General features: G+C 35.0%; 1 protein-coding gene across 4 annotated transcripts in view; it reads right to left on the reverse strand.

The window, feature by feature from the left end:
• Positions 1–2,064: 2,064 nt before the first annotated feature.
• LOC143229677 (protein O-mannosyl-transferase TMTC2-like) overlaps positions 2,065–23,500 on the reverse strand; it is a 262,964-nt gene continuing 241,528 nt past the window's right edge. For all 4 annotated transcript variants that reach the window (XM_076462361.1, XM_076462362.1, XM_076462363.1 and 1 more), the window contains 10 exons: positions 20,901–21,015; positions 20,327–20,412; positions 18,507–18,568; positions 17,067–17,189; positions 14,568–14,646; positions 11,255–11,376; positions 10,783–10,864; positions 9,695–9,809; positions 8,286–8,349; positions 2,065–4,661 (listed from right to left, as the gene is read on the reverse strand). In XM_076462361.1, the coding sequence (XP_076318476.1) occupies positions 4,473–4,661; positions 8,286–8,349; positions 9,695–9,809; positions 10,783–10,864; positions 11,255–11,376; positions 14,568–14,646; positions 17,067–17,189; positions 18,507–18,568; positions 20,327–20,412; positions 20,901–21,015 (1,037 nt within the window). In that variant the 3' untranslated portion in view covers positions 2,065–4,472. The remainder of the gene's footprint in view (positions 4,662–8,285; positions 8,350–9,694; positions 9,810–10,782; positions 10,865–11,254; positions 11,377–14,567; positions 14,647–17,066; positions 17,190–18,506; positions 18,569–20,326; positions 20,413–20,900; positions 21,016–23,500) is intronic.

Genomic DNA, 23,500 nt, shown 5'->3' on the forward strand with positions numbered 1-23,500 from the left:
TGCTCAGATGTTTTTCTAAATATACTCAGTCCTATAGACACATACGTGGTGTGTTTATAACGAAATTATAGTGTGTAATTTGCAAATACAATTGTTTTAAGTCATTCAGAAAACACTTATTTCTGTTCTTCATATTTCAATTCAACAGACTAACAATCTATGTTGTACATGTTTCCATTATACATTTGACTGGAAAATTTATAGTTTTGATTGGCTCCTTCTTTGTCGTACCTTCAATAATTTTAAGTCCTACTAAAGTAGCAGAGGTACTGTCCATTTATTGACATTTAAAATAGGTCCCTAAAGGCCAAGTCTGGGAGCAGTTGCATTCTTTATGTACTCTCTAACGCCGGATCTTATCCCAGACCACACATTTTAACAAAATGTTCACATACATTCCACTGTACATTTATGTAGCCGCCAATTTCTAAGATCATGTTTAAGGAAACAAATGTACAAAAGGGTTTGTCTATTTGTTTTTGAATTTCGCGGAAAGCTACACGAGAGAACAAAAAGGACCTGAATAAAATTGCTGTATTTCTAGTTTCCTCAGTCACCTTTACCACGAAAACAACTATCGATTTCGAGCCTGTAACTTATGATATTTTGGCTTGAGAGCTTATATTGCAACTACAATAGCACTTAATAGTAGAAATCGACAAGAAGTCCAAATAATTTTTGCACCGAAAAATCACCCTATCGAATTCGTGAGCGAAAACCGACCATTCAAAGTACTGTTGACAATATATTATGCGGATGTATACTAATAATACTCTAAAAAAGACAGCTAATATTTCCGGTATAACAATTTAAAAATTTCTGAAAACTAACTTTTATGTCTAATACCTGCCTATTGACGTCAGCGGGGCTAGCGTCTAGAGGACAAGAACTATCGCTACAAAATTTCCTCAACTTACTTGATTGGTCTGTGGATATCCACTTTTGATATTCAGATAAAAATTCATATATATATACAGGTATAACATAAATTGTAAAGATATCATGCACGTAATTAAATATATTTTCAACCCAACAGATGGCGCCACATACTAATGGGTAGACTCGCGACTGTTTCTAAAGGAAAAGTATATATATACTTCATAGAGATATAACATATAAAGTAAACACGAGTATTAAAAATTATAAGCTTTAAAATGAAGTAGGGATCCTACTACAAAATAGTAATGAACAAGAATTAAAACCACAATCACAAGTTTATAAAATTCAGTTCCTATTTTGGCAGTTTGTAAGCAAACTTAAGTATTGCATTTCACAAATTTATAATTGTGGTTTTAATTCTTTTTAAAGTTATAGCTATCAGGGATATGACTATACTGAAAGCTTATAGATATTGTATTCGTTCCACGGACATGTAAAAAACTGAACAAATAAATATAAAAAAGATTAACAGAATAGACGGATCGTTGGTTATTCATAGAATTACTACCAGAACTGTCCAAAAAAATGAAATGTTACAATAAGAAGTACACAAACAAGTAAAATGGTACTATCTGGATATATATATATAGCTGAATGAAACAGTTTAAATTTTCCAGCCATAGTGAGACGAAGACGTTTCTGAGTGAAGTGTAAGGACTATTACAGGGAATAATAAAACAATGTGGAAATATTGGATGACCACAACATGCTTGTGGTCCATCTTAATAGGATATAAGAACCTTAAGGATTACTCAGATCAAAGAAATAATCTAGACAAAATTGATCCCTGGATCCTGTCCTATACAACCGTTTACCTCACTTTTAAGTGTAGAAATTTCTGTATCATAGCTTCTGTAACTAATCTCCTTCCAAAAATAGTCTTACGTTGAATCATATATTTTTTGTTGTTAAAAATACAAGTAACTAAATAGAAAATACTATTAGAAAGCTATTGAAAATTTTAATTACTTTTATCAAAGGTGTTATTTGTCGTAGCGGAGTTTCTTCAGAACTATTTGTAGTACATACACACCGAAGGTATTATTTGCCGTAGCGGATATTCTTTAGAACTATTTGTAGTATACGTGCACCGAGTGTGTTATTTCAAGAAATAAAAATACAGCATGCCATCCAGAATTATTTTATTCATCACCCACAGCATAATATGTACATTCATTCCACAAATCTCAAACTAATAACTTAACCATCTGATAATAATGAGAGAACCAAATAAATCGTGTTTACTTCCCTTGAATATTGAAACTCTCTACACAGTCTCACAAGAACTAAAACCAAAATTGTATTTCATTGCTATTTAAATACATGAGCAGCCTCATAATTCTATCATGATTCCGAAAAACGACAGCCTCGTGACTAGAAGGTAACACAGTCGACAAAATGCATCCAGACTTAATGTTCTTAAGGTGCCATTAAATTTATATAAAAAATGTACGCTGAATTTACTGAGAAAGTAAAAAAAAAAGAAATAATAAATACAGAACAAGTACAGTTACCTAAGACTTATTAGGAGTATTAAGATATTAATTTTGATGTCCATGGATTCAATATGCATCTTAGAACCAGAATGGACAGTTTAAGTAACATTTCAGCAAGCACATTATTTCGCAAAAGAAACTGGACCTTTCAATTCAGAAAACTCTATCACAATAATCTCTGTTTTTACAACATTTGTTGATTTTTAACATTGTAGGAGCAAAGTTTCTGAATTTTGTAGTAATTCCAAAACACGTACATAAAGCGATAAAATGTGTCAAATCAACAAATTTAAGCAATTTTCGGAAATATAAAGTCTTTAACAACACCTTTCATTTAGAGAAACAAGATGAGTTAAAATACAGTTATTACGTCACGTTGTTTTCTTTTGATTTCATCTCTTTTCTCAGATGTAAGATCATTTGTTTTCTTCTTATACATAAAAGGTTTCTGAAAACTGTACAAGTGATAAGTTAATAATAATGGTCCAGGAATGTTACAAACTTTAACATTCATATTAATCAAAGACTTCATGTTATTTGGATAAGTGAATAAAGAATAGAGTGTAGCACTTATTATTCCTATCCGCATGTAGGTCATCCTCATAAATAAACATTGACAAATAACTTCTGTGATATTAGTGAACAGTGGTACTAACTGCTAGTAACATTTGTTTACACAAATGTAGCTCAGTTAATATGCTACATTTTTTGAAACCAGATTTGTTGAGTTGGATGGTTATGAATTAATAATTATATACCAGCCTTTCAGAGCCTATTATCAGTTCAAAGCGCATTGGTCTTTTGAAAAAACATATACAACCAGTAGCTTTATAAATGAAACTTGTGCAACAAACAAAACGAACAGAAAGTTGTTCATTTCGTGCATTTTGAAATAAGTTTTTATAGAGATCACAAAAGAATTTATATAATAAAATAGTATAAAATATCTACCTCACTCTGAAGGATTTGTCTATCTCTACTTGACTAGTGTTTTCCGTTTGTTTTTTGTTCTGTGGAAAACAAAACTTATTGCATTAAAGTTGCTTTATTTTATACGAAGATATGCAATGTGTTATATCAGATGTTTTTAGGTTAGAGTCTAAAAGTGAATGTCTTACATTTTGTCTAGCAAGCTGTCTATAAAGGCAGTTCTAAGAGCCACAGAAAACGTAGTATTGTCGCTAATCTCAGTATAGCTTGAGGAAAATCACAGTTAGTGCGTCACGTTTAAAATGTACTATAGATTAAAAAAAAACAAGAAACGAAAGAGTAAAGACTACTGACCAACATGTCAAAATTTGTGATTAAGTAAAAACTACTTTTAAACCATATAAATTTTACTTAACATTGTATAGGAGTATCCTAACAAACACTTTTTTAGTTGATGGCAGAATACAGCAATTTCTTTATACAACAAAAAGCTGAATCTATGGTAAGCCTATTTGTAATCACCTGCACTACCCTACTGAACCATTTTACTTGTAGGCAGAGCAGATGATAACGAACAAATGTTGACCTTTTATCATTCTCTTTTACATAACGTTTCTCAACAAAATTACTAATTGTTACTAGTTTACAGTTTGAGGCAAATCCCAATCTAAAGCAGCCATTTATTTTGTAACAGCAAGACAAATCTTATCTATATCCAGCCTTCTAACTTTATCATCAGTAGACATCTGTACAGGATGATAAACGTGATATATGCTGTTGTTTTTCTTCTCAAATAAACTATATTTTTCACTGCCTTGTGTTATCACTGGTAGATGTTCCACGTTAATGATAGTAATAGAGGTTGTTTCTGAACTAACACTAATATCCATGTTACCGAAAGTAGTGTAAAGTAGTTATTACAGTTTTTCAAACTCTCACCAATAAAGCACTTTTTATGACCAGAACTAACATTTTGACTATTTCCTATTTATGTAAATGACAAGGTATCTGAACCATAACCATCTTCGAGAGATCTGTTGGTGATAGAGTTTAGCAATAGATGGTCACTTCAGTGGAAAACAAAAGCTCCAAGCAGAAACTGTAAAGTTATAGACGGTGATGGGTTGTGGTACGAAGACCTTTCTGTGCTAGTAAGTTTCGAAGTTTCTGGAGGTTATTTTGAGTTATAAAGTCATCAGGCTTTAAGCGAAGAGCTTCAAGGTAACTGGACTCAGCTTCCAGAAGTTTGCCATTAACATGAAGCATGGCTCCCAGATTCATGTGACTTGTTACGTCCTGCATAAAATAAAAATATATTTTGATGTAATAATTTACACTTCACATACTTGATTTGTATGAAATAAATTTGTCTTTTAAAAAAATGAAGACCAAACTTTTGGAGTTAAAATTATACATATATATATTTACGTATTACGTGCATTGTCTTGGTAAAAGTGTCTGGACAAAGACTCATTGAGTGGATAAGAGAAGATTTCTATTAATAAATGGCCTAATACTGATTGGGGTAAAAATACCTATACTACATTGCAAGACCTATACATATGAAGTACATAGTTCGAAAATAGTTATACTCGTGGTTGAAAAATTATTTTTTGTGGTCGATAATAACTTTTCATACTTTTTGTGGACGTCAAAATATTTGTGAAAAGTTTATAGTCTACTTGAGATAAAATAGGCCTATACTATAATATATATGTGTGTATATCTATACAATAAGATTCAGTGTCAATATGTCAGGTAACTACCCTTAAACCGTCTTCTCAATGGTTCAAACAAGTCGTTTCGGCCCTGAGGTTTGCACAAAGGTAAAAATGTTCACATCTCCTCACTTGTCGAACTAGGGATTTCCCGAAAATCCTTTCTCCTAAATTACTTAACTCACTAACTTCTAAATGGTACCAAACGAATCGTCTCAGCCTCATAAATAACTCGGATACTTCACGAAGAGGCTATAACGGAGATTCCCCGAAAGCAAGCTCCAAATTTGTTATTGTTAGCATTACAGAACGTAAATAAGTAGGCCTATTAATTACTGTTGGTAACTTGGTTAAAGTAACTAAACTTACATTATATCACCAAATATCACTAAACTGTAAAAAAGTGAAAAGTAGTAGTTTATATATAATATTTGTATTATAGCGACCATGTACGAGGGCTGTTCAAAAAATACGCGGACTGACGTCATAAAACAGAATGTACTTTATTTAGAAGTTACAGGTCTGGGTCCCCTTCAAAGTACTCTTCTCCCCAACGCACACACTTATCCCAACGGTGTTTCCACTTGTTGAAACAGTCCTGGTACGCTTCTTTTGTAATGTCCTCCAGCTCCTTCGTCGCATTTGCCTTAATCTCGGGAATCGTCACAAATCTTCTTCCTTTCAAGGGTCTTTTGAGTTTGGGGAACAAGAAAAAATTGCAAGGAGCAAGGTCAGGTGAGTAGGGGGGGGGAAGAACAGTGATCGAGTGTTTGGCCAAAAGCTCAAGAGTTCTGAGGCACAAATTTCGCAGCAATGCGGTGCATCTTCAATTTTTCGGTCAAAATCTCGTAACAAGATCTAACTGATATCCCACACTCTTCAGCAAGCTCCTTGACAGTCAGACGTCGATTTGCCCGCACCAGGATGTTGGTTTTGTCGACGTGTGGGTCGTCAGTTGACGTGGAAGGACGTCCAGGACGCTCATCATCTTCAATGGACTGTCGACCATCCTTAAAACGTTCATGCCACTTGAAACATGCCGTACGATTCATAGCAACATCACCGTAAGCCGTGTTAAGCATAGCAAAAATTTTTAAGTCGCAGATTTTCCAAGTTTAACACAAAATTTCACAGCAAGTCGTTGCTCCTTCAGGTCATTCATTCTGAAACGAAAAAATCGCACTTCACTTAAAACCGCGTAGCTAATACACAAATAAAGATATCTACAATCGGGAAATGGCGTCGTAATCAGCTGATCTGTGCAAACCTAACGACACCAAGCGGATTCCCCTAGAACCAACTGGAGCCGCGCAATTCAAACAGTCCGCGAATTTTTTGAACAGACCTCGTAAATGTTATAAGAATGTAGAGTTGTAAAAACAAGTTCTGAAAGTATTTAGAAATTTAATCGACTATTTTGTATCACCATTTTCCTTTCTTTCTTTTTCTTTCCATCACTGAAGGTTTATGTGAACCGGCAAAAACATTCACTGTCTTCGAATCAGTGGGTGATAATCACTGCATATAGGATTGAGATATGGAATTTTATCGGGTTACTTATAGAGCTTATTATTGTATTTTTGAAACCAAAATGAGTCTCACGTTATTTATGGAAAGTGGCATGAATCCTTTGAAAAAAAAAAGACTGACTGCTGGACATATCTGTTCCACTGTTATCATGTGATGTGTTGTTTTAAGATCTCTTGATATCCACAAGTATTTAAACAGACAAGATCCAATCCAAATCCTCAAACTCAAAATACAGTTCACACTATAGCGGCCCGATATGGCCAGCTGGTTAAAGCATTCGACTCGTAATCCGAGGGTCGCGGGTTCGAATCCCCGTCGCATCAAACATGCTCGCCCTTTCAGCCGTGGGGGCGTTATAATGTGACGGTCAATCCCACTATTCGTTGGTAAAAAGAGCAGCCCAAGAGTTGGCGGTGGGTGGTGATGACTAGCTGCCTTCCATCTTGTTTTACACTGCTAAATTAGGGACGGCCAGCGCAGACAGCCCTCGTGTAGCTTTGCGCGAAATTCAAAATAAACCAAAACAAACCTGTTACGAAATAAATAAAACAATTGCGTGGTGAGTGACCTGGACAAAATGACTGAAGAGGTCTGTAAAATACAATAGACAACATAATGTATCTCAAGTAGAATTCGACTATGTCCACTATACCGTTAAAGAAAAAAAAATTATACGGCTGCAAACAACCAGGCGAAAAATAGTTTATTTGAGTCGTGAACAGGAAGGGAAGACCTCAGTGACGCTCGAGGCACAAAGTGTGGACTATGTGGTCTAATGAGATGGTTCTTCTTTTTCTGTACTGTAGTAAGTGTAAAGATATGGAGACAACCATGTGAAACTACATGAAATTTCCTGTCGTTGAGGCGGTAATGACGTAGAGCTATGTTGTGTCCTTTGATTCTTCGAGAAAGACCAGAGCGTATTTGAACTGTGTTAGTGGTCATGTCTTTTGTGTATTTCTATTTTGTTGAACTGCAGTTGAAACCAGGTTATTATTACAGTAAAAAGTGGAGGTTTTGGCGCAAACATTGTATTCGATTTTCTGTGGTGGACACAGAAAAGATAGCCCACCGAGTAGCTTTGCGCTAAAGGAAACAAATATTATATTTTGTTGTTAAATAGTAAGCCAATGTTACACAATGCAACTATACAGTTACTAACGTTTCCAGAAACCACTGGCGTATCAAATTAATCTATTTGTGTATAAAATTCTCTGTGAATCTACGATTTTGTCGGTTCCAAGGCACCAGGTAACATGACAATGTTAAGTACTCAGTTAGTGACTCACAGTGTTATCCAGTAATGGACGACAGTGCTGAGCACTCAGTTAATAAATGGCAGTGTTAAGCACACTGCGAATGAATGATGATATTAAGCATTCAGTTAATAATGATTAATAGTGCTAGGTACTCAGCGAACGACACTGTTAAGCACACAGGTAATGAATAATAGAGAGCCCCCCGCTAGTACAGGGGTGTGTATCCGGATTTACAACGCTACAATCAGGTGTTCGATTCCCCTGGGTGGGCTCAGCAGATAGCCCGGTGTGGCTTTGCTATAAGAAAAACACGCACATGAATAATAGTGTTAAACGATTACCTTACAACACTAACCGTTTGTGTGACATATTCTCAAGTTAAACATTTCTTATCGTAATTCTAAAAATCTTACCTTTGGACGCAGCTTAACAGCTAAATGGTAATAATTTTCGGCTTCTTCATTTCGACCAGCCTGCCTAAAGGTAGGAATATACGAAACTTAATAAGATTATTAAAACACTAAATAGTTGCTTTTAGTTCAGTCACATTTAAAATTAAAGTGCAAAAACACACACTTCGCATGAAAAAATCAAACAAACAAACAGTTAACTCAAATATATAACTAATAGTAGAATTAGTTTCACAGTTTCTTCTAATTCCGTAAAATTATGTGTTATTTCTTTTTTCACAATCTTCTCTTGAACTTATGGTAGCAGATATAAGATATAACAACAACTACAACTGTTCCCTAAGTTCCAGTTGAACATACACTAAGAGTAAATTTGTCATATACTTTTTCCAACGGTGATGTCACACAAAGTTCTGAGTTTTCGTGTTATAATGGTTTGTTTGTTTGTTTGTTTTTAATTTCGCACAAAGCTACTCGAGAGCTATCTGCGCTAGCCGTCCCTAATTTAACAATATAAGACTAGAGGGAAAGCAGCTAGTCATCACCACCCACCGCCAACTCTTGGGCTACTCTTTTACCAACAAATAGTAGGATTGACCGTCACATTATAACGCCCTCACGTCTGAAAGGGCGATCAAGTTTGGTGTGACGGGGATTTGAACCCGCAATCCTCGGATTACGAGTCGAACGCCTCAACCCACCTGGCCATGCCGGCCGTGTAATAATGGAAAACAGGTTCCAGAGAACTCTTCTATTTGTTCTAGGAGAGGGTAATAAACAGAATCAGGATATTCTATTGTGTTCAATAGTAAAAGTGGTTTCACGAATAGAATAACTTGAAGTAAAATAACAGCTTGATTATTTGATTTTTATCTTTTGCAAACAGCGTTATTTCTACAAGGTGTGCTATTTCCCAGAACTGTAATAGAAACATTGTTAAAATCCCTATCCGTACTGAGGAATGGAACCGTTCCAACAATAAAATTATTCACGCTCTAAGCCTTTTTCCTTTACGACTTTCTTGACACAATAATAACGTAATACTGTATACCTCATCTACGTGATATACGGCTTTAAATTACTTCTGTAATTCTAACGAAAAGTGTCATAACGAGTCAAACGAAAAATAAAGAAAAAATAATATTCATTTAATCCAAATATTATGAAAAACTGGTCGTTCATATTCAAGCTAGGTTCAAATGCACCTGCATTATTTTTCTTATGCAGTAATTTAGATTAAAATAACTTCATACTGCATCTAGATGTGAACAGATTCGTGAATACTAAAACATAATGAGTTTGAAATTACACTAGAATGGTTTATAAAACAGAATTGTGTTACATCGCATTCTAGAATGTAACCTTGTTCTATCACGAACTTTATTTCTTTGACAAAGATAAAAGGTAGTTACCTTAAGGTATTGGCAGCGTTGAAAACGATTTCGTACTCTTCAGGGGACAGCTGAGCAGCTCGGATGTATGTTTCAGCAGCTTCGTTATGGCGTTCTGATTCTGATAAAAACTGGCCTAAGAAAGCGAGGACACCAAACATTGTTAAGACCTAATACCATATAAAACTTACTGCACCAGTAAATTTTCTTACGGAAAACAGTCGCAAAGAATCTCCAGAAACCGATAAAATAATCGAAAGCGTAAAGCTGCAAAACAGATTTAATATTAGTAAAGTCAATACAAATAACGCCTATGATTAAATGCAATGTTTTCAACCTAGAATGTTAATAACTCAACCTGAAACATTTAGGCAAATTTGACCAAAAATAAATCTATTGTGATACTTTGCAAAAAACAAACAAACCTGAAAAAAGAAGTTTTGTTTGTTTACTTTGAATTTCGCGCAAAGCTACACGAGGGCTATCTGTGCTAGCTATCCCTTATTTAGCAGTGTAAGACTAGAGGGAAGGCAGCTAGTTATCACCACCCACCGCCAACTCTTGGGCTACTTTTTTACCAACGAATAGTAGGACAGCTGAAAGAGCGAGAATGTTTAGTGTGATGGGGATTCGAACCAGGGAAAAATGGAATAACCGTTGTAAAACCAAATATGCAATAAAAACTTTGACGGAAAATATACTAAAACACTGGTTTAAGTATCGTGAAAATATGTGACATAGAAGTGAAAAAAGTACACATATATGGAAATACTGGACGAGTTATTTCTAATAATTAAATGGTTAAACTAATTTGATATTTTCAACCTGAGCGGTATCTTGTTCAACACTTTGGCTGAGAGGCCAGAACAAAGACACTCTTAACGTTCGGAAATAGCCATCCCTTATTTAGAATTGTTGGATAGCCAACCACACAGCACCGACACCTATACGCGTACTCTTAACTTTATGTTGGGATTTAATATTACAATTATAGCTCCCCTTCCTCCCAATCCCCAGTGCTAAAAAAATGGTATATCACGACTAAAACCTTGAACCTTTTAGTACGTAGCCCGATAAACTCACTCGCGTCATTTGTAAGGTACACTTACCATAGTGCTGATAAACACTCGAGTCATTTGGTGCAATAGATTTAGCCTTCAGAAACCACTGTTCTGCTTCCAAAAGTCGGTTCTGTAAGAAAGACAAATTATTCAACTCAGTGCTGTGTGTGCCATTTGAGATGCTTTCGTTTTTTGAAATTGTTATATTCTATTCAAATAACCGGCACTTAATATTTTCTAACAAAAAACATGCAAGAAAATGTCAAGTCAAAATATTATATGTATCTTCGTTTTTAAGCTTATTTCCTTAGTTTAGCTCTTAGTTTAAATCGAAGAATTATCGAATTTATAATCTCTTTTATTATAATCTTCATTTTTCTTTTACAAAATAATCAGAAGAGACTCCAATTCTTACATCGTACTCACTGTACTGTGCTTCAATGGTTAATAATTAAGCTAATTAAGATATTTTAACAACATACAATTTTATACTATATCGCCAATAGGGGGCGCTCCTTACCCATTTAGATAATAATTTCGCATATGTAAGATGTGCTGGAACGTGATCCGGTTTCACTCGAAGGGCTTCTTTGTACCACTGTTCAGCGTCAACGAACTTTCCGAGCTTGAAAAACGCTTCGCCTACAAACAAAAGCCATTTGATACTGGTGTAAAAGCAAGTTTTAATCAAGAAAAACATAAATCGAAAACTAAGATGAATGACTATTGTTCCTTTACTTGTCGGGCGAGAAGCCATAGCGGGCATTTACTCTAGCTGGGAACAGACGATAACCATTGTTTTAATATAGATGAGGCGACTTCGGTTTGTTACACCAAAAAGTTACCGTACAAAACAGTAATGCCAATAAATTATTTGCAATATATAAAATAAAACCACTAAAATGTATGCATATATCCATGTTAAAATGTACTAAACTTCAAAGATTTTCCGTATTTATAGGTCAAATATATAATTTTATTTCAGCAAGAACCCGCCTTCACCACCTAAACACAGTCAACAAGCTAAAATCTGTATTAAAATTAGTGTAAGGATTTAGTATTAATTCAAAACTCCTAAGCTGGAAGAAGCTAGTTTATGGTCGAAATTATCCTTAGTAGCAAGAGAACTCAACTGTGCTTTATATTTCACACAAAGCTACATAGAAGCTTTCTATAGACATTAAATTCGCCCCAAGTTTTTAGCTGATAGACTGGAAGACTAGAAGAAAGATATCTTGTTAAGAGCACCAATACCCAACTCTTCGAACTATTTTTATCAGATCAAATAGTGGGATCTAATAACATTCGATCTTATAATGCATCCTCTGCTTCAGGAGCGTTGTTGCACCAACGAACTATGACTGGGAATCGTGAATCCTTGGATTCACAATCAGGCATACTAACCACTAGGTCACATTTGGCATCACTCAACTGTAAATTAATGCATTTTAACTATACGGTTCAGTTTTCTTTTACAGTGGTTTATCAAATCAGGTATCTTAGGTTATTTTTTAACATAATATTAACTTCTAAAAACATTTAGTTATAACGGACAGTTTTGATCAGAAATTACCGATAATTTAACAGAACGCAGTTTTTTCTTTTTCGCTTGTAAAAAACATAAAACGTGAAGAATGACTAGGAAGTAGCGCTATCTTTTGGGAAATTACAAAACTTCTTTAAAATCATGATATATTTTATTTACAATTGTTATGCATGCAATATGAAACACAAAAATCTTGAATTTGAAACTATATGGAGTCAATGCAGATATTGATTTTCTACGTTCTAAAAATAAAATATGGAAAAGATGATCAGCATACGTACACAACAATAAGAAGACAGAAAATTATTAACGGAAGCCATAGGAATTGTGACGCACACGTTTGGACGTGGCATAGATTGTTAACAGAGTATTTACAATTAGATATGAAATCGGCGTTAATATGTGGCCGATATTTCACCACGTCCAGGGATAAGCTGGACGGTAGGAACGTGAGGAAATTGTTACACTGTAAGAAGTATATTAATTACTCCAGACATGCACATCGATAAAATGCACTATAAGATTTTTTTCACATCACACTGGGCTGATCAGTTAGCGAAGTCACATATTGTCTTATTAGCGCTGAGCTTAAATTGATTTTCTTCGTAACTGAAAGAACACCACTGAAATTTAAGTAGAATTTTTTTTTTAAACATGATGGAAAATAACTTCAAAGTTAATAAAACGGAAAAAGTTAGTTATAAAAAAAGTGAAAAAAGTTCAATTTATCATTTCACGATCTTGTAATCCACATATTTTTACGAAAAAGTTGAACATTGATTATAATAATAGTCAGGTTCTATACGTCCTGCAAACGCGCACGCACATCAGTGTCCAAATATACATGCACGTGCACTTGAGTTGAATGGATGTAAACTAAAGACAAATGCAAGCAGACCTTGGTAGATATTTTGTTAGGAATGGTATAGCTTAACCCTAACTATAGCCCCACCCTCTATAAAATACGTGCACAAGTTACAGTGTTGATTTATTTTGTTATCGTACATGGGCCTCACTAATGTTAGGCCTAGTACAAATGGTTTGTTTGTTTGTTTTTTAATTTCGCGCAAAGCTACACGAGGGCTATCTACGCGAGTCGTCCCTAATTTAGCAGTGTAAGACTACAGGGAAGGCAGCTAGCCATCACATCCACCGTCAACTCTTAAGCTACACTTTTACCAATGAATAGTGGGAATGACCGTCATATTATAACGCCCCCACGGCTGAAAGCGTGAGCATGTTTAGTGCAACGGGGATTCGAATACACGACCCTCAGCATACGAGTCAAACGCCTTAATCCATCTGGCCATGCCGGGCCCAGTACAAGTGGACTTATAGATCTAGGGTTCTGTGATTACAATTATTTTGTATTATTCTAAAAACCCTGTATTTCAAGAACTATATTTACAATAGGGATACTAATTTAACCGTAACTATTTTGCTGCTCTTCCTAGTTAACGCTAACATACATCAAATGATATTCAGTAATTTAAGTTTCTGTTTTTATTATCATGCCAATTTAGGAAAACCATTCTCTTAAATTTCTTGCTTCTGGTGTAGAATGTCTAACAAGCTGGAAAGTAAAACGAAGAAACTGGTTATAACGTCTCGAAAGGCTTAAAGGTGGAATTCTTCTGACAGCAGTAATGTGTTTTTCTGTGTTATATACGTAGTTGGTTCACTACAGTTCCAACACTTCATTCAAACATTACTCCATTTAAACATACCTAAACCTCTTCAACTTCTGCATTGGTAGAACCCCTCCCTTCACTACATGTAACACGTTTCACTGTCAGACAGAATCAGACTTTTGTCGTTCAAAACAACCTGAGGTGCGTGTGTCGCACAGTTCAGGTCTTGTCTAATTATTTTGTGTTTATACAATAAATTCACGAGAACACAGTTTTTTTTTCCTTATTCACAAAACTCACTTCCAACAATGAAAGAACTGGTTTGTTTTTTTCACAAGACTCGACTCCAACAGAACAGAAATATGTTCTAATGCTCGGAATAAATGACCTTAGAGCAAGATTTTTTCTATCACTTTAATTGCACAGTTAACGTTTCGCTTTATAGCTTTTTCAGGAACGTTCCACCAAAACACGGACCGTAACTAATAAGTGTAACACTTTAATTGGCATAAATAATTACTTCTAAGTGCGTTACCGATTAAGCAGATTTTAGTTAGCTTTCAAGGAAATATTTATTCCAGAGATTTAGGTCATTTTAATGCAGTGTTGATTTATTCAGATCACCCAAAAATAAAACATTAAACAACAGTCCTTACCTAGCATGTTATACAGTGACTGTGGTTGATAATGATCGGGCATTTTGTGCATGGCCTCCTGGTATACTTCGATGGCTTCCTGTGTGTGAAACAAAAAATATGTCTTACCATGTTTCACACACACACACACACAAACCAGATTTAAAACATAAAATATGTCTTACCATGTTTCACACACACACAAAACCAGATTTAAAACAAAAAATATATCTTACCATGTTTCACACACAAACCAGATTTAAAACAAAAAATATGTCTTACCATGTTTCACACACACACAAAACCAGATTTAAAACATAAAATATGTCTTACCATGTTTCACACACACACACACACAAACCAGATTTAAAACAAAAAATATGTCTTACCATGTTTCACACACACACACAAACCAGATTTAAAACAAAAAATATGTCTTACCATGTTTCACACACACACACAAACCAGATTTAAAACAAAAAAATGTCTTACCATGCTTCACACACACACAAAACCAGATTTAAAACAAAAAATATGTCTTACCATGTTTCACACACACACACACAAAACCAGATTTAAAACATAAAATGTCTTACCATGTTTCACACACACACACACACACAACCAGATTTAAAACAAAAAATGTCTTACCATGTTTCACACACACACAAAACCAGATTTAAAACAAAAAATATGTCTTACCATGTTTCACACACAAACCAGATTTAAAACAAAAAATATATCTTACCATGTTTCACACACAAACCAGATTTAAAACAAAAAATATGTCTTACCATGTTTCACACACACACAAAAACCAGATTTAAAACAAAAAATATGTCTTACCATGTTTCACACACACACAAAACCAGATTTAAAACAAAAAATATGTCTTACCATGTTTCACACACACACACAAACCAGATTTAAAACAAAAAATATGTCTTACCATGTTTCACACACACACACAAACCAGATTTAAAACAAAAAAAATGTCTTACCATGCTTCACACACACACACACACAAAACCAGATTTAAAACAAAAAATATGTCTTACCATGTTTCACACACACACACACAAAACCAGATTTAAAACATAAAATGTCTTACCATGTTTCACACACACACACACACACACCAGATTTAAAACAAAAAATGTCTTACCATGTTTCACACACACACACACAACCAGATTTAAAACAAAAAATGTCATACCATGTTTCACACACACACACACACAACCAGATTTAAAACAAAAAATGTCATACCATGTTTCACACACAAACATAAAACCAGATTTAAAACAAAAAATATATCTTACCATGTTTCACACACATGCAAAATTAGATTTAAAACAAAAATATTTGTTTGCTTACTTATAAGCGAACCCCTGATTTTAGTACTGTAAACCCGAAGACATACCGCTGTACTAGCGGGGAACACAAAATATTTTTTACCTCGTTTTACACACACAAAACCAGATTTTTTTTTAAATATTATTAATACCAGTGGAATCCACACATATTAAGTAACTTTAGGTTTCTTTCTCTTACAAAACTCGATGCAGAGGGCTGACAAAACAAAGAACTAAATCTCCCAATTTTCTATGTAAATAAATTTCAGAATCCCAAGCAGTGATTGATAAGATGAACTGGAATATCTCTAGAACTTTCGAGGCACGAGCTGTGACGAACAATGCTTTGGGCCTACAAGTCTGTTGTTGTGCTGTGGCCATCACGGTATCAAAACCCGGTTTTTAGCGTCGTAAGCCTTCAAGACATACCGCTAAGTGTTTGGAAGCAAAATTGCTTTTACAAATTTACTGATAATTCTTGGATTAAAAGTACCTGATATAACCTACACTAAGTACTATTAAAAATCAAACTTACTGGCGTTTTACTTTATTTATTTGATTTTAATTTTAACACCAATTATAATGTTGGGTTATTATTATTCTAAGCACCTGGTTTGTAAGTGACTTAAATAACACTGTAAATAACAGTCGTTGTTCTTAAAAACTGGTGGTATATATTGTGTCTATTACTGTGACTGTCGTATTCTAGCTGGTCTGATGAGAACTGGGATTGTTCGAATGGCCTAGTCGGCACTGGATATGGTAGGTGTAGTGTGTCTGATATATTATAGCGTATTCTCCTTTGCTTTCACTCATTGTTCTTAGAATTAAAAACATATCGACTGGAAAGAAGATTAGTGTACAGGGTGGCTCGTAAGTCCCTACCCATCCATATATCTTATGTATCCAGTGTATCTGTGTGTTGTCCCTCATTCTCGCTGCATAATATTATGCGACGCCATGTTCTTTGAGACATTTTCCTCAACATAGCAGGTGTTATTGTTCCAAATGCCGCGGTAACAGCTGCCTTCAACTCATCATTAGTATTATAATGTCGTTTATAATTACATATGGATGGGTAGGGACTTATGGGCCACCCTGTAGGTTGTTCATAGTTTTGTTTTCACTCGAAAACATTTAAATATATAATAGTTTATAAACATACCTGATATTTCCCTTCATCAGCGTATAAGCGACCCAGATTAAATAGAGCTGATATTTTGGTACTTTCGTGCGTTTTGGGATCTTTAAGACCTGAGCTGTCAAGCTGGGCACAATGGCGATAGACCTACAAACATCACACAAAAGAAATGAAGAAACGTGTAAACATTCTTCGCTTTGAATATTTTGGGCATGAAAAAAAGAGAATATTGGATATTTGATAAAATATTCAAACTGTGATTTTTCGAGTAAACTTTTGTTAAAATGACTACACTTGCATTGGCACTACAGTACATTTTAGCCAATATAGTAACGTAGTATTTAGCTACCGAAACACGTTTTATATACAGATATAATTATCTGTATATTTTGGCGAGTCGCGCCAAAACATGCTCGCCCTCCCAGCCGTTGGGGCGTTATAATGTGACGGTCAATTCCACTATTCGTCGGTAAAAGAGTAGCCCAAGAGTTGGCGGTGATGACTAGCTGCCTTCCCTCTAGTCTTACACTGCTAAATTATGGATGGCTAGCACAGATAGCCCTCGAGTTGCTTTGTGCGAAATTCCAAAACAAACAAACAAAGCGAGCATGTTTGGCGCGACCGGGATGCGAACCCGCGACCCTCAGATTACGAGTCACACGCCTTAACACGCTTGACCATGCCGGGCCCTTAAGACTGGAGCACTCGCGTATAGACCTTAAACCTCCAAATATTTTTTTACCGCGCATGCTTGATTGGACACGATTTGTCGAAGTTCAGCATGAAGTCATCATTCAACGACCAGTGAAAAATAATGTTAATTACTATTTAGTTTGCGAGTATTCTATATATATATATTAGTCTTAAACTCTGAGTATGAGAGTACGTATAACGTTTTTTCTTTTATTTCTAAATTATTTTTGTTTAAAAAATACAGACCTCATTGATTGTTGTTACCGTTGGAATTAAAACGATAAAAACTTATAATTTAATGGAGTACACTTTATAAATATCTGATTATAAATCTTTTCCCCACTTACTGTTTAATATTTTCAGAACAATTTGTAGAAATATATTTGTTTGTTCATTATGAGTTGGACTTCGAAACCCAAATATTTAAAATAACTGAGCAATATAAGTAAAGCTGTTTGGATGATAAATGTCCGTTACGACATAAACATTATTTCTTACCATTCTCAGTCCTAACTCACAGTAGTTTTGTTTTAGTTTGTTTTTAATTTTGCGCAAAGCTACACGAGGGCTATCTGCGCTAGCCATCCCGCCAACTCTTTTACCAACGAATAGTGGGATTGACCGTAATATTATGACGCCTCCATGGCTGAAAGGACAAGCATGTTTGATGTGACGAGAATCGAACCCATAACCCTCGAATTACGAGATGAGTGCCTTAACTACCTGGCCATGCCAGGCCTACTTCACAGTAGCTTTTAAATTTTGACTTACCTCAACAGCTTCTTCTTTTCTTCCTAGAATTCCGAGTACCAGTCCCATATTCAAGTGGGCCACTGTAGACAGCAAAAAACGTGTTAAAATTAGTAAAAAATAACTGTTTTTTTCTACAGAGTTTGTTAAATTCCAGTAATTAAGTTTTGTTTTTATATGCAACTTTATACATAAAAAAATTGGTTATTTAGAACAGCTGCGCTTGTATTATAAACAGAAAAAAAGTTGTTACAAATATTATCGAGAGTCAGAGGTTTAGGCAAAACCAAGATATTATACAGAAATTTCCAGAGGGCGCAGCAGTCCAGAAAACCTCTCAAACGATGAAAACACTCTGTAGGTTATCGTTCATATATTTATTCACATTTTAGCTGTAACATTCTCTTGCTGTAGATCAGCGGTACGTTTACAGCCAGCAGTAAATTTACGGGTTTATAATGTTACACACTAGGGCTCGAAAATTGGGTGTGAAAACGCAGATAACCTATTGCGTAACTATGGAGGATTTTTAATATTACGAAACTCAGAAAAATGTTTTTCACACATAGCTTCATACTGTTAGTTAATTTTCCAGTACGTAGCAACATTTCTCTTCATTTCTACGTGGAAAACATTCAATACCTAGATTGTCAGAATACCTCAGCAGTAAATATGTCAGCAAACATTTTATTGTATGTATCGAGAAGGGGAACGTATGTTTGAACTTTATTTACCATAATGAACCTACCTAAAAGTGAAAATGAATGTAAATATATTAGTTTCTAAGCAGATTATTTTTACGGCTATCAATGTTGAAATTATTTTGCGACTGTTTGAGATAAAATATATATGTATATGAAAGACATATACTGGGAAGTTGGTTATCGGGAAATTAATTGCAGACCTGCTTTCCAACCTGAAAAATTCAACAGCGTAGCTATAAAGAGGGAACCTGGGGTGTCAAATATCTAACATACTTCTTTGTAAGATGTTTCACAGTGATACTGAAATCTGTTGGTTAAGTACACCAGCTCTGGCATCCAAGAACGAGCGGACCGTTAATTACACAAGTTAGTGTACTATTTAATTGAAAAAAAATATATTCATTGGTAGATAAATCAGTTTTTTGAAGACATCAACGTATTTTAATTACTTTTATTTCATTTAATCATACAAAATCTGAATAATACGTCCGAAACCTACCAAGTAATAATTGAAAAATGCACATTTTCCACATAGTTTGTTTTGAATTTCGCGCAAAGCTACTCGAGGGCTATCTGCGCTAGCCGTCCCTAATTTAGTAGTGTAAAACTAGATGAAAAGCATCAACACCCACCGCCAACTCTTACACCAACGAATAGTGGGATTGACCGTCACATTATAACGCCCCCACGGTTGAAAAGGTGAGTATGTTTGGTGCGGTGGGGATGCGAACCCGAGACCCTCAGATTACGAGTCGCACGCCTTCACATAGAAAACAGTAGGCAACTAATATTGCAAATGATTCTATAAAGTTTCTAGTTTTATATTCCAAGAAAAAGGGTTAATGCCAAACTTCATTGTTATTGTATATTTTATGCCAATAACCTATAAAATATTCACAAAATAAAACTATTTTTCTAACACGATTACCTGAATTTAAACGTATTCAATTAATGTAATGAGATTTGTGTCGATATGTCACTGATCTGAGGTATGACTCCGAGAAATGAATTGAATACATTTTTAAATACTTTAAAAATGGGGGGATGTTACACAATATAAACATGTTATAAGAAAACCTTTGATGTAGGTTTCAAACACTAATCAGGAACCGAAACGGAGGGGTTGGGGATACATACTTGCGAGACGGGGTCGAAACTGGATGGCCAGCTTGTAACCCTGGAGAGCTTCTTCGTACCTTCCCTGCTCTTGTAGTAATATTCCCCTGGTAATGAAAGAGTAAGAAGGTAAGTTACCCGAATACCCCCTCTGGAGGCACAGCTTAATAATACGGATTGTCACTAATGAACCGTAATTAAAGTGCGAAGATCTTGTTACTATTTCAATTACACAGAGGCAATATATTATAACCATGAACTAAACAGTATAGAAATTGAAATAAATATGAAAATTAACCTATCATTCGATTCATCTCTTGTCACTGAGTTATACCGATTTCGAGGATAGCCATCTCTCATAAGTAACCCTGGACAAGAAGAGATAGTCGTGGGGCGTATATTATCTGGTCAAAGGTTATAATAAGTATTATGTTTCTTTGCCAAGATTAAGTAAAATCAAATATATACTTTTAGGCTAAATAGAAAATTATTTTCAGAAAATCCCTCACTAATCTGTATCGTTTAGATGCTGTTAAATTAAATTCAGACAACGACAAATGTCACTTTTATGCAACTAGATCTATCAAACACTTACAGATTATAATGGACGTCCGCCATATTTGATCGATAACTCAGTGCTTTCTTATAAGCCCATTCTGCTTTGCTCTTCTTGCCTTGAGCACTCAAGATGTTGGCCAAGTTTCCGTAAGCTATTGAAAAAATTAAAAAAAAACACTTTCTTTTTTATTTTTATAAAACTGCAAACCATCAACTGTTGAAAAATTGTTGAACATAATGTTCGTGTTATTTTAGAAATGCGAGTTTGCTTTTCAAATGTTCTTAGTTGTAAAGTTTTGAAACTTTTGTTCTAGTTATTATATGACCTTTCTTCGCAGCAAATATAAATATTTTTAGCTTGTTGCGTGTATGGGGTAAATAAATATCACAATATCTTCGTCACTAAATTTCAAAATAAACAAATAACAAGTTATTGCATTAGAGACACGCTGCTTTTTAAAGGTTTTGGTTTTAAAGCCTGACTTTGCATGACATGTTCTGACTATTAATACAGAGGATGAATACATTCATCAAAATTATTTTGGAACCTCATTACGCTGTTACAGTCCATAACACTGCGTCCAGTCATGCTCTATCTGAGCAACCAACTGTGCATCTTGATAATAGCCCTGCAGCATAGCGTCCATTACAAAAGACTCCGATATCAGGCTGTCATGTACAAAACACATTACTACCCTGCGTATTTATCATAATCCATCTACTGTACGAGGACGATAGTTTCCTAAGTTGTGCTTCAACAGTCAGGTTACAAAGAAATTGGACGACTTCTTCACTGTGTATGTGTTTATATGGAATAGCATGAATATCCGTTTCATTTTCGATCTGCTTTGGTTGATGAAATGCGTCTTGGAAGCAGCTTGTGCTGCTTTTCCATATGGACACCTTCCCCCCCCCTTACGGATTTTACCATTAAAGTTTGTGTTTAGATATTTTTACCGGTTACAAAATACTCGCAATTTTCTTACCACTGCTGTGGTACGACTTGTTGCGGATCTTTTTTTGGATGGCCCTTGGCTCCCTAATCTTATTTTTATATTCCTTTGTTATCCAAAGCCATTGAGGTTGAAGGATATCCCCGACCAGAATAAATCTTAATGATATCAGTGCATGAATATTCCGCGTTGGAAACTGATGTTACATACTGTTCCCACAAAGCGATGGATTTTCAGTGGCATCACACTAAACGACAACCAATGTCAATTTGTTATTCTTATACATTCATTCCATCATGGACTTATGGCAGTCACGTGACTTATGTATTGAAATCATTTTGACATAACGTACTCAATATTCTGTGTATGTGACTTAGGATATGTTTTTCTTTGAATCTAATTTACGCTATCTCACACAGCACACAACTCGTTATTATTGTTATAAAAAGTAGTTGATATGTGACTGTTAAATATTACTTGGATTTATATTAGTTTGTAAATGTGATAATAATGACTTTGTTTCGTTTGTACAGTTTTGTTTCAATCAAGTTTATGATAACAAACATAACGAGCTGGTGTGCTGTGTAAGACAGCGTATACCTCTGGATTCCAGTGCTTATTAAAGCATATGACTTCCATAACTGGATACAAAAGACTTTAAAAAATATAACCTAATAACTAGCAATATTATTACTGAGCATCGACTGCGGAAAATTAGACCTTAAAGCTATTGCTAAAGGTACAGGATTAATACAGAAACGAACTTGTAACTACGAGTGTATATAGCAAAAACGCAGATGGAGAGCCTTTACTGTAAATGTATTGAACATTTTGCTTTTACGTATGACGGAGTTTTCGGAGAGTCATTTTTCATAAGTGATGGAATCTCTGACAACGTTTCGAAGAAGTAATCATCGAGAATCTGTATCATTGACGTTGCTTTCTAGCGCCCCGAGGCCTGTGATCAGATCGGTCGATGTCAGGAGCTGAACTGATTTGACACTTCGTTATCAAGGCTAGCCAAGATATCGCACTCCCTAACACATATTCCATCAGTGAACTCAATTTTCGGCATCCACATGGGACGTTAACAGTGTACTTATTGTACACCTGGGGGCGTGCGACACTGTCTCCGGTCGAGATTGAAGGTTCTTTTTTTTATTTTCATGATATACGTGCTTTACATCAAAAAGTCGCCCAAACGAGTGATGTTTTCAATTAACAGTCACTGCATAAGACTTTTGCGGAAAGAAAGGAAAAGCAGTTTCACATACTTTTAGTATGGTGTATGAACTTTATGAAAAATCAAAGAAATACTTTATATATTTCTATAATATGAATAATGCAACAGACTATCTTAAATGATACTGATATATATGTTCTGTTATAGTTTTTACATTTTTATAGTAATATCATCAAACTAACTACTATACAAAGATGTTTGTTTATTTTCGAATTTCGAGATAAGCTACACGAGGGCTATCTGCGCTAGCCCTCCCTAATTCACCAGCGTAAGACTAGAGGGAAGGCAGCTAGTCATCACCACTCACCGTCATCTCTTGGGCTACTATTCTACCTACGAATAGTGGGACTGACTGAACATTTATAACGCTCTCACGGCCGAAAGGATGATCACGTTTGGTGTGACGGAGATTCTAACCCGCTATTGTTAGATTACGAGTCA

Source organism: Tachypleus tridentatus, chromosome 10 (assembly GCF_004210375.1).
Source record: "Tachypleus tridentatus isolate NWPU-2018 chromosome 10, ASM421037v1, whole genome shotgun sequence".
Classification (NCBI taxonomy): domain Eukaryota; kingdom Metazoa; phylum Arthropoda; class Merostomata; order Xiphosura; family Limulidae; genus Tachypleus; species Tachypleus tridentatus.